Source organism: Crinia signifera, chromosome 19, assembly GCF_055691185.1.
Source record: "Crinia signifera chromosome 19, ASM5569118v1, whole genome shotgun sequence".
Lineage (NCBI taxonomy): Eukaryota > Metazoa > Chordata > Amphibia > Anura > Myobatrachidae > Crinia > Crinia signifera.
Genome location: NC_139226.1, coordinates 68,269,327 through 68,281,830, shown reverse-complemented (window position 1 = coordinate 68,281,830; position 12,504 = coordinate 68,269,327). Strand labels below are relative to the sequence as shown.

Genomic DNA, 12,504 nt, shown 5'->3' with positions numbered 1-12,504 from the left:
GTTTGTCAAAAACACATTTCTGATATCTAAAGCAGTGTGCAGAATGATCAATTACCAAAGCATTTAAATACATCCAGCACCTGAGGTGTAATAATCTGCAGCCCAGCCAGACCAAGTATGTAGAAAGCTGGTTACCTATGACAATATCAATCAATCTAGGACAGAGGGTAGAATCATCTGCAGCCAAGCTGGTTACCTATGACAATATCAATCAATCTAGGACAGAGGGTAGAATCATCTGCAGCCAAGCTGGTTACCTATGACAATATCAATCAATCTAGGACAGAGGGTAGAATCATCTGCAGCCAAGCTGGTTACCTATGACAATATCAATCAATCTAGGACAGAGGGTAGAATCATCTGCAGCCAAGCTGGTTACCTATGACAATATCAATCAATCTAGGACAGAGGGTAGAATCATCTGCAGCCAAGCTGGTTACCTATGACAATATCAATCAATCTAGGACAGAGGGTAGAATCATCTGCAGCCAAGCTGGTTACCTATGACAATATCAATCAATCTAGGACAGAGGGTAGAATCATCTGCAGCCAAGCTGGTTACCTTGATGAAAAGAGATGAGAAGAGAAGTCAGTTCATTCAGGATAAGCTGAACGCCAGTATAACGCCACAGTTATATTTAAATTATGCCGCACTTTAAAAATGATGCACTTCAAAACTATTATGCACACAGCTAAACCATGCACACAGCCTATTCGGCCACAGCCTATGTAAGGAGTTGATACATTGTACAGGAGAACATGTGACACCGAACCAGTGGCTGATGTTAAGAGAGTTACGAAGTAATGTGCCCCCGATCTTAGTACAGGCAGCACGGAATTGGAAATGGGTATGTAAGATCTGCAGCTATGATGGTTATGACCCGGATACGCCGTTATTCTCCCTTCCGATGCTAAAAGATATAAAAGAGCTAGTCGGTAGTGCAATTTGGGGCAGGGTTGGCATTGAAACATTGGGTCAATTGTACCGTAATGGTCAGTTAAAACCCTTCCCAGAGCTACAATCTGAATATAATTTACCGGGAAATATGTTGTTTAGATATTTCCAGATAAAGAGTGCACTTACACAAATTGGAGATGTAGGGGTGATTAATATTATAGAGAATCCCTGTAAAGGATTTATTAAGAAACTGAATGGGGGGAAGCGCCTATCAAAGCTATATAAGTTCTTATCGTCCTTGAGTCAAAGTAACGATCTACAGGGCTTAAGAGATAAATGGGCTGTGGACGTCCCAGGTGTGGAGGAGTTAGAATGGAGACAGATATTGGCTGCCCCAAGTAAAGCCACTATGGGAATGAGAATTCAACAGGTGCAATTTAACATTCTGCACCGCATTTATATTACCCCGGTTAAATTAAAAAAAATGGATCGTGCCCAATCAGATAGATGCCCTAAGTGTGGGTTGATGGAGGGATCTTTTTGGCACCTTATATGGGATTGTGAGGTTTTACAAAAGTTTTGGGATGAGGTTAAAAGAATACTGGGAGAAATTGGAATTAACCAGAGGTTCTTATCAGCGCAAAACCTGATTTTTGGGGTATGGGAAGTAGGCCATGGGGAGTTTGCGGAGAAGCAATTAGTTGCCAATATAGCAGCGGTGGCAAAAGTTATTATTGGCAGATATTGGTTATCATCGCGGGAACCGAATGTGCAAGAATGGCTGAATCTGGTTAATGATATATGTAATCATGAGAGGTATAACTTTGCTATTAGAGGCGCTATCCCCAAATACATGAAGATATGGGGACTGTGGATCCGGTCTAGTGTCTATAAAATGTCACAACAATTAAGATAAATAGCGGTGTAGTGTTTGCTTGGGTAAGTAGCTGGGTGAGGAGGGGAGGGGGAGGGGAGGAGGGGAGAGGAGAGAGGAAAAAAAGAAATGTATTTATTTTTTTTTTTTTATTTTTTTTTTTTGTTCTCTTCACTTGTGGTCATATATATTATGTGAGATCCGGGCAATAATGCCTCTATCAAATGAGAATGTTTTTGTGAGATTTGGGCAACAAGCCATATATTAAATAAGAATGGTTTTGTAGGTAATATGCGCACATATATTTAGAAATACTGTACACTGGCACATGATTTCTGTTTGTGAATGGGGGCAGAGTCGTTGGTAGGAGAGAACCCCCTCTATGGTGTGGAATTGTGGTTAAGGTGGTCTTTTTTTTTTATTATTTGTTGTGTCTCTTTAGCATAGAGATCATAAGTAGTAATTTAAGCACTAATACAACACTTGAACACAATTCACGATTAGGGAGGAAAGAAAATAGAGGGACATAGCCTTGATGTGTTTTTTTTTTTTTTTTTTCTCCCTTTTTCTCTCTCTCCCTCTCCTTTTGCTTTGTTGAGTCTCTTTATTATGTCTCAGGTATGAAATATACTAGTCTAATTGTATTTGCCCGATAATAGGGGATATATAGGCCCCCAGAAAGTAATGCCTAAAGTTATGATAACCCCAGAGTGAGGCAATAATGGACAGGGTGCTGGTTTAAAAATATAAAGATCCAATCAGTTGGAACTTAGGCCGGAGTAGGTGACTGTCTAATTGTTTGTGTATGTATTGTATGTATTAACATATTATGTGTAATCATGTATTAGTACAAGATTTTGTGATCTTTTTATGTACTTGTTTTAGTGTTAAATGTGGTATTGTTCTTTTTAAAATGCATAAATAAAACTGAATTAAAAAAAAAAAAAAAAAGGATCCGCCGGTGTTCTTTGGCGGATCCTTGTTCCAGCGCAGACGTGTGAGCAGTCTAGCCTGTGGCTATGTTTTAAAATCTTGTGGTACCCAGTCCACAGTGCTTTTACTTGTGGTACAAGTCTTTATCTGCTTGTACCTGGATTTTACCATTGTCCATTAAACTTTTTATAAGTGATATTGCACCATGAAGCACCTTTTTTCTGCCTTTCCCTAGAATATATTATATTATATTATAATATATATATATATATATCCAAATAAGTAGCACTCAGGGGACTTGTTCTCCTGAGTGCTACTTATTTGGATGCATATTTAAAGTTGACCTTCAGCTTATAGGAGGCACCGGAGCAATTATTTCCTCTCAGGAAGCGAGTGCCAGGAATTGGACTAATATATATATATCCAGACCATGCTCACTGGCACTCCACGGGTTTAATTCAATAGGCAGCAAAAAGATTCAACCGGACACAACTGTCTTCGTGCACCCCGGCAGCTGCAACTGAGAGGAGAGTGCCGACTACTCACCCACTATATATATATATATATATATATATATATATATATATATATATATATATATATATATATATATATATATATATATATATATTCTTTAAACATGCTACCTTCTGTGGTCGACCTAATGCATGTTGACCTTTGGTGGGTCGACCCAATGACCCATACCCAATTAAAACCAGGTGAAATGCAGGCTTCAATTAAGCCAGCCACAGAAGAACCTGTGTAATTCATGAATATATATATATGGGTGACGACCGGCACTTGGTACAATAGGTGGCAACAGGGAGGTGCCTTCCACAATATTAGTATAGAGGTAGTTTTTCAAATAAATGAAGACTGGAGGCGGCACTCTCAAACAGCTATTTGAGAGTGCCGCCTCCAGTCTTCATTTATTTGAAAAACTACATACATACATACACACATATATATATATATATACACTTATACAGAAGTACCAACACACTCACCATTCCTATGAATGGGGAGCAAACAGCACCCACTTCCCAGGTTGGGGTGCAGTGGCCTGTGACCACACACTGTAGTAAATACAAACACAGGGGGCCCAGCACTCACTACAACAAACTAACTCACCTTAACATTCAAATAATCAATTAAATAATGCGGTTTTAGTTCATGAATTGCATACCTCCCAACATGACCCTTTCCAGGAGGGACAGAATGCCTTCCCTCTTAATTTATGATTACAACCACCTGTGGTGAAACGCCTTTCTTGTCCATTAACCTGTTTGAAACAGGCGATGGCAGTCATAAATTAAGAGGGAAGTCCAGAAACAGAGCATTGTGTCCCTCCTGGAGAGGGTCATGTTGGGAGGTATGGAATTGATCAATGCATTTAAGCTTGCAGCCCATCGCCAAGGGACCCCAATTTCACTGCAAGTCCTACACTAAAGCCGTGTACAGCTTTAAGCTTTATCGCTGGGCATATGGTCGCTGGCGACCATATAGCCAGTGATAGGAGTGTGCCCCGGTGATAAATCGCCGGGGGCGCACTCCCGTTTTCAGCCCTGTTTTAATCGCTGGTCGCAGGAGCTTGCTCCTACGACCAGCTGATTACCTCTGCGGCACCGCTGGCAGAGGTTCCTCTTCATCAGCGACCATCTCTGGTCGCTGATGAAAAGGAGACACTGAGCAATATATTGCTACCAATATATTGCTGAGCAATATATCTCCCCCGTGTGTACGCACCTTAACAACTGGTTTTCTTAGGAACCTGGCAACTGCTTACACATCATAGCTAAAATGAACATGTGTTTTTTTTCATGGGTTAAAGCTCAGCTGCCAAGTACCTTATGGCTTTTAAAGGTGAGACAATCCCAAACAGTACCTGAATTGGTGTATACATACTAGTAAGCCTGCTCCAAGCAAAAGGTTGTAAAGCTAGTCTGCTACGTTCTGTGTTTGTATATGTGAGAGAAAGAGCTGTAGTTTCACCCTCTGCCAGCAGATATCACTGTTTCAGAGACTCACGGACTGTGTAATGGTTATTATTCTGGTTTACTCACATAGGCAAATTCCTTCTCAAATGGACAAAAGGACAGATTCGATTTGGGTGGGGTTTTACTTCAAAGTGAGATCTATATTGCAGCCAGTATTTTCCCTGTACAGAAACAAAATTATCCCAACCAAATCTAATTGTCTCTGCACATGTTACATCTGGCCCCCTGCAGTGTACATAGTTTTGTCCATTTGAGAAGGAATTGACCTTTGCGAGTGAACCAGAATAAGGGCCTATATATAAATGATAAAGCAGTTGCAGTTCGGTACTCCTCTCACATGGGTCAGTGAACCATGATGCCTTCGGCACTCCTCTCACATGGATCAGTGAACCACGATACAGGAACAACAAAGGCAAACAAGTCCCAATAGCGCAGTGCTGCCTTAGAGAGGGTTACCACCTGGGTGTCAGGGCCGGCGACAAGGGGGACAAGTGTGACGGGCCCCAGCAATCTGAAGGGCCCCAGAGCTTCCATGCCTGTACTAGCTGGCCTGTCAGTGACCCTCGCGGCCCAGCCGTCTACTGTGCATCATCTGTGTGTGGCTGAGTGTGACTTACTCACTGTGTGCCACTGCCATCTACTGAGTGTGTGCCCTGTCACTTGGCGATCAGAGCCATCTTCTCTGTGTGTGCGCACGGCCTGGGGCCGCAGATGCACAGCCGTAAAGTCTGCACCTGAAAGCAGGATCTGGAGCAGTGAAAGGTTCAATGAGGCTCATGCAGAAGAGGGTTGTATGGATTTGGGATTAGGGTGGGGGGGGGGGCAGAAATATCATTGTATAGGGCCCCAAGATTTCTGTTGCCGGCCCTGCTGGGTGTCACCAACACCCAAGATGCAATTTCGAAAAAAAAGTGGGGGGTTGGAGGAAACCGTTCATTGGGCGCAGCCCACAGTAAACAGCAAGTGAAATTTAAATAAACAATAAAAAATAAAATATAAAGGATTACAGTCCTTGGCCCTTATTCTGATTGACGCGTACTTTACCGCATACTTTCGGATCGCGTCTTTACGGCGTCTGCGCATGCGTGGCGAACGCCACGCGCATGTGCCACGCATTGACTCCGTACCTGTTCGGCCAAATCCCGTACAAAACTGTTCACCGCAATCAGTCGGGAAATATGGGCGTATTATGGGCGTCATGCGGAATGACACATGGGCGTAGTTTCAAAGTGGGCAAAACGGGGCGGAAACATGGGCGGACACGGGGGAGTACACTTATGTTGGGGGGCGTACATTCGGATAGCACTCCGAATGCACGCGAACAAAAAGGGAAGAAATGTGCGGTGTCCAAAAGGCCACTATTGCTTTGCGGACACCACTCGTTCCTGCGGGAGGCGAACGGACCGCCTAATGACTACAAGCATTAACACCTGAACCCAATAGAATCGACTCCTTTACTCATTACTCACTAATAGGACGCTTGTCAGTGCTTTAATTGAAACCATTGCTGCTTCAATTGCTGTAAGGGTTAATGTGTGCAATGCATGTGTTAGGCATGCTTGTAAGGATATATTGGCATCTAATTGATTCCAATTCCAAATAAGCAGTTTTTTATGAGGATAGGTAATTGAATAAGTGGGTCATGTGATGTATTGCAGAAGATACATAATAGTGGGTTGTTTGGCGTAAATACTCCGCTTACGGGCGGGAGCACCGCTTGGCTCCCGTTCGGATGCGGTATTCCCGAGCATACTCTGTAATACTCTGTAATACCGTGCAGAATCTGAGTGTTTCTCCCGCACACGCATGGTTTGTATGTCGTCCGTAAACACGCCCTGTTCTTAAAGAGTGAGTCCGTCCGAATGCGGAGGACACGTGGGCGTTTCTACGGACGATGGCCGCACGCGGCAGAACACCGTGGCGTGCGGACCGCTCCGTAAGAATGCGGGAATATCCGCACCGATCAGAATAAGGGTCCTTGTGATGTGTGTGTATAATTTCTCCTTTTAGTGAAGTATTCCAAAAGGTACTCAGTGTTCAGATGGTGGATCCTTTCCTCTCCCAAATTGTGCATAAAATTTAAAATTAAATGTGGCTAGAGGGTCATACATTGAAAAAGATGTGTATTAAGTGATTTTTAGAAAGGGATGGGTGTACCCAACTCACTCTGAGTAAAGACAGTTTCAAACGTGTAACGGTTTCTTTTTTATTCAAAGTGGCTGAAGGCTCTCCTAAGTACCAGTTTCATAGGTGAGCTCCACTGTGTGCAGCTTTGTGATATGCTCCAATTTGTGCAGCAGAAAAAGAAAGAGGACAACAATGTGTAGTTCTTCAATTGCTATAGTGACTTAAAAACAGTTAGTTCACTAGATGGGCGTACCCCAACTCACTAAGTCAGCGGGGTGTGGAATCATATAATGGTTTCTTTAAAAGGCCTTTCCGAGTGGTAGGCGTACCATGACTTACTCCGAACTGGTGTTATACTATCAATGCTTTCTCCTTTTTAGAATTTTCTCTTGCCCTCATATGCAGATGACGTATGAGATGAGGGGAGAGAAGAGAGGGGATTCAATGTGTAGTATTCAATGTTTTATGGAAACACACTACCATAAGACAGGTGTTACCCCAAAATAAAAGTAGAAAGTACCTCACTCACTCAATGGTGTGGAGGTATTCCATATATAACGGTTTCTTTTAGGGTCCCCCGATGTAGTGGGAGAGTACTTTTCCTTATCACAAAAGATTAATTCCTCCAGGTATAGGGTTAAAAAAAAAAAATTTATTGTGAAGAATAGTTACCCATATCGAAAGTTGCAAAAACTACAAAGGGGGTAATAGGGTGATTATATACAACATCAGGAGTCCCCAAAAAATAAAAAAATATATAAAAATTAGAAAAAATAATAATAAAATAAAAAATCCTTAAAAACAGTCTAAGATCAAGAAACATACATTTCGGCATTCAAAGAGCAAGTGGCTGTTCACCCTCTTTAAGATTTCATCAACGCGTTTCGGTCAGTGGACCTTTCTCAAGATGTACTTGAGGAGAATGGAGAGCCCATATTTATGAGGGGAGTAGCCAATCATGTCACACAGGAAATGACAACATAATTGGGGTCATTGCATGTCTATCTCTGTGGCATCAATTAAATTATAACATAAGGGATATCTCATGATAAATCCTCCAACATCATATATACTTGACAGGCATATAATCCATAAAGCATTAATCTGACAATAATGAAATATATATGGCAATAAAAAGTTCATCTGTTGTAATGGCAACAGGAGGTCACTTCTGGTCCTGAAATTGCAGAAAAAGTCCATTATTCAATTTCTATATAATATAGGGGCTAATCTAACTAGACCCTCCAGAGCACGCCCCATGAAGATGGTCACAGGCTTGGGGGCGCTCAGGGGGTCTGCAGATTGCCGCCACTCCCCTGTCCCGGTACTCAATTAGCCTGGGGCGCAGGCTCTAGCGTTTATCCTCTGTGATTGGACCGCGGTCTTGCCTTGCGTAACCTGGTCCAATGGCAGGATGTAGAGGTGCTTCCCCCTGGAATGCGTAAGTGTCTCCTGCGTTCCACAGCCTGCTGTGCGCTGGCTTAAGGGGTAGATAGAATGGGAAGTTTCTTGTAAACAATTATACGAATATTTAAACCAGGCATCAATTTCCATACTCTTTTTTTGGTGTCATCTCATACGTCATCTGCATATGAGGTCATGAGAAAATTCTAGAGAGGAGAAAGCATCCCCGCCTAAAAAGAAACCTTGATAGGAGTGTATAACATCAGTTCGGAGTAAGTCATGGTACACCTACCACTCTCAAAGGCCTTTTAAAGAAACCATTATATGATTCCACACCCCGCTGACTTAGTGAGTTGGGGTATGCCCATCTAGTGAATTTTGATCCCCCCACTGTTTTTTAGTCGCTATAGCAATTGAAGAACTACACATTGTTGTCCTTTTTCTTTTTCCGCTGCACAAATTGGAGCATACCACAAAGCTGCACAAAGTGCTTAGGAGAACCTTCATTCGCTTTGAACAAAAAAAAGAATCCATTACACGTTTGAAAATATCTTTACTCGGAGTGAGTTGGGTAACTCTGGGAAAAGCCCCTTTCTAAAAAACACTTAATACACAGCTTTTTCAATGTATGACCCTCTAACCACATATTCATTTTTAAGGTTATGCACAATTTGGGAGAGGAAAGGATCCACCATCTGAACACTGAGTACCTTTGAAATACTTCACTAAAAGGAGAAATAATATACACCCATCACAAGGACTGTAATCCTTTATATTTTATTGCACTTTCACTTGATGTTTATTGTGTACTGTGCCCCAAGAGCGGTTTCCTGCAACCCCCCACCACCCCTTTTATCTAAAGTGAACCATGATGCCTTCCAGTGGGGTGATTAAGGCAAAAGATACAAGGGCCCCATACACTATGCGATTTTGTGACGATATCATCCGATTTCGGCACTTTGTGCCGATAATCGGGTGAAATCGGCCCAAAATCGTAAAGGCCCCCATACACTAGCCGATTTTGGTCAGATTTCAGCCAGATCAGTCGGATCTGGCCGAAATCGGACCAAAATCGGCTAGTTTTGATGTCCCCTCAGATCCGATGCGCGGTCCCGTGCGCATCGGATCTGCGTCGGGTGGTCGGACCTGCTGCACGTCCGACCACCCGACTTGGGACCTAGTGGGGCGGCGCGGCGGTGGAGGGAGCAGGGGGGGCTGGGGACGCTGCGGGGGACACAGGCGGCATAGAGCCGGGCAGGGGGAGCCGGCCGGGAGCTGTCAGTAATGAATTAAAAAAAAAAGCCCATACAATGAATGGGCGGCCTGTGATTGGCTGAGCGCTCTCTCAGCCAGTCAGCAATTGGCTGAGAGAGCGCTCAGCAGCCAATCACAGGCTGCCCATTCATTGTATGGGCTTTTTTTTTTTATTCATTACTGACAGCTCCCGGCCGGCTCCCCCTGCCCGGCTCTATGCCGCCTGTGTCCCCCGCAGCGTCCCCAGCCCCCCCTGCTCCCTCTACCGCCTCGCACAGACGCTGTCCCCCGCAGCGTCCCCAGCAGCGGGGGACACAGACGTGTCCCCCGCAGTGTCCCCAGCCCCCCCTGCTGCCTCTACCGCCTCGCACAGATGCTGTCCCCCGCAGCGTCCCCAGCAGCGGGGGACACAGACGTGTCCCCCGCCCCCCTGCTCCCACCTCTGTAGCCCCCCCCCCCCCCTGCTCCCCGGGTTTTTTTACATGTGATAAATCGAGACGATTTATCACATGTAAAAAATGGCACATCAAGTGCCAATCTAATCAAGAGCAGCCGGGGAAGCTCAGGGGGAAGTCGGGGGCGACTTGTCCTAAGGACAAGTCGCCCTAGTGTATGGGGGCCTTAAGTGTGTGATATCTGATCCGATCCGATGCGAGGTCCCGTGCGCATCGGACCGGATCAGGGAGGTCGGACGGTCTGTACATACGATCACGTCCGACCTCCCTGTATGCATATGCCTGCCACCTGACAGGCATATGCATGCAGACACCGGGGGAGCAGTGGGGCGGGCAGCGGGTCCCTGAGCACCAGCGAGTGCTGCTGACTGACCTGTCCGGGCGGTGGTGGGGGCGGGCGGCGGGTGCGGTGACCGCTGCTGACCTGGCCGGGCAGTGTACTTACACATAGCAGCAGCGGGGACGGGCAGCGCAGTGGCGGCTATTATATTTTTAAAATACTTGTCAAATGACCGTCCGCTCTCTGATTGGCCGGAGAGCTCTCAGCCAATTGCGATTTATCCCATGTAAAAAATGGCACATCAAGTGCCAAATTGTATGTAAGCCTCCCGGGGAGCTGCCGGGCGGCTCGCAGATAAATTGGGTCCGACTTGTCCCTAGGACAAGTCGGCCTAAGGTATGGGGGCCTGGTCCACAAGCAAGGCAGCATATTTTCCCACATAAACTCTGATTAATTATTTCAAAGTTGTGTATTTTGTCACATCAATAAATCCAATGTTTCAGGGCTACAACACCCCTTTGTCAAGGTTAGTGCTATATACACTAACATACACACAAACACATTTTAAATATTAGGAAATGTAAGTTTTGATTGCTTGAAATCGCTGAAAGTCAGAATTTTTTAAATATAACCGTACACCCACAAATATTGATCTATTGTATCATCTACCTTGCACATAGACAGCTAAATCAGACAAATCTGGCACATCTATACTGACTTCAATGAATGCTTTTACACAGTTGTAAGTGTACTCAGTACACTACTCCTTTTTAGGCATTTAAAGATAATGTGCTGACACATGACTACATGTAAAATAGTGGCTGCATCCAGTGGAAACACTGCAATCAACAAACGCTGAAATATTTACCAGTAGTAAGTAACTTTGCAGCCGTTGCACTGGATATAAGCAGGGCTGCAGCACAGCTCACACAGCCGTGTCACCTCTTTGGGATCAGAAAGCGGGTTAACGATGGCCATGGTGGTGAATAGGAATCACTGATCAGTCCTGGATCTCCGTTGTTAAGGACGCCGAGAGTGTTTGCTACTGTATATCATGACGTTACTTAGATGCGTCTCACGCCGATACAGTTGAATAATTGGTTTTGTGACTAACCTAACCATTTATAGTGGGAGTTGGATGCGAAACCGCCTCACTCATTGGTCAATAAACTAGTTAAGGCAATTCTGCCCGAATCAAAGATGGCGTCGAACACTTCCGTCGCAGCAAGTGAAGTTACACAGTGACTCAACCTTGCTGTACACTTTGTCATTTATATCTAAAGTCGAGCTATAAACTGTGTCACCATGGCTGCGCCCGACCCGACTGAGCAGCTCCGGCAGGACTTTGCGCCTCCGCAGGCAGATATAGAGGAGGCAGCACGGGCAATGGAGACGTTTGCACGGGATCACAGCTCTGATGGGCGCCTAGTTGTTCTAATCACCTCCGGAGGTACCAAGGTTCCTCTAGAGTCCCGCACTGTGCGCTTCCTGGATAACTTCAGCAGCGGCCGCCGAGGAGCCGCTTCCGCTGAGTATTTTTTACAAGCTGGCTACGCCGTCATCTTCTTACACCGGCACCGCTCCATGTACCCGTACAGTCGTCATTACTCTGCTGTAAACTGGCTGGATGTATTGCGGCTCCTCCCTTCCAGCGCACCGCAGGGGACTGAGCATCGGGTAGAGGCTGTGCAGAGCCAGCTGCCTGGGATAGTACAGGTGTTACAGGATTATCGCAGTATGAAGGAGACTGGCCGTCTGCTGCCTATAGAATTTAACACACTTTCTGACTACCTTCACCTTCTGCTGGCTGCTGCCCAGGCCCTCAGCCCACTAGGTAGGGCCATTAGTGATGTATGGTCAGGAATCTCCCAGTACCGTAGGACAGGGGTTTCAAAATACAATCCTCAAGGCACCCGAACAGTCCACATTTTTAGGGATATCCCTATTTGTGCACAGATGGTAAAATGAAACTTGTTGAGATGCTAAATAAGTTGCTTGTGTCTAAGCATGGCTATCCCTAAAACCTGGAATGATAGAGTACCTTGAGGACAGTTTTTGGGAACCACTGTCTAGGGCAGGCATTCCCAACCACGGTCCTCAAGGCACACCAACAGTGCAGGTTTTGTAGATATCCAGGCTTGAGCACAGGTGACTTCATTAGTATCTGAGGGATTCTGATTAAACTTCTGTGCTGAAGCCTGGATATCACTAAAACCTGCACTGTTGGTGTGCCTTGAGGACCGTGGTTGGGAATGCCTGGTCTAGGGTTATGGTTTATATTT

At 45.0% G+C, this 12,504-nt stretch overlaps 2 protein-coding genes and 1 long non-coding RNA gene across 4 annotated transcripts in view; 2 read left to right on the top strand and 1 right to left on the bottom strand.

The window, feature by feature from the left end:
- ZMYND12 (zinc finger MYND-type containing 12) overlaps nt 1–11,831 on the bottom strand; it is a 333,883-nt gene extending 322,052 nt beyond the window's left edge. The window contains exon 1 of one of the 2 annotated variants that reach the window (XM_083162731.1): nt 11,091–11,831. In XM_083162731.1, coding sequence (XP_083018857.1) covers nt 11,091–11,200 — 110 coding nt within the window. In that variant the 5' untranslated portion in view covers nt 11,201–11,831. The remainder of the gene's footprint in view (nt 1–11,090) is intronic. The other variant, XM_083162730.1, reaches the window with a different exon arrangement.
- The window catches only part of LOC146042643 (uncharacterized), a 447,704-nt gene that overhangs the window by 265,166 nt on the left and 170,034 nt on the right, over nt 1–12,504 (top strand). The gene's annotated exons all lie outside the window — the stretch shown is intronic.
- Nucleotides 11,370–12,504, top strand: part of PPCS (phosphopantothenoylcysteine synthetase) — a 47,656-nt gene continuing 46,521 nt past the window's right edge. The window contains exon 1 of the mRNA XM_083162732.1: nt 11,370–12,056. Within this exon, the coding sequence (XP_083018858.1) occupies nt 11,528–12,056 (529 nt within the window). The 5' untranslated portion in view covers nt 11,370–11,527. The remainder of the gene's footprint in view (nt 12,057–12,504) is intronic.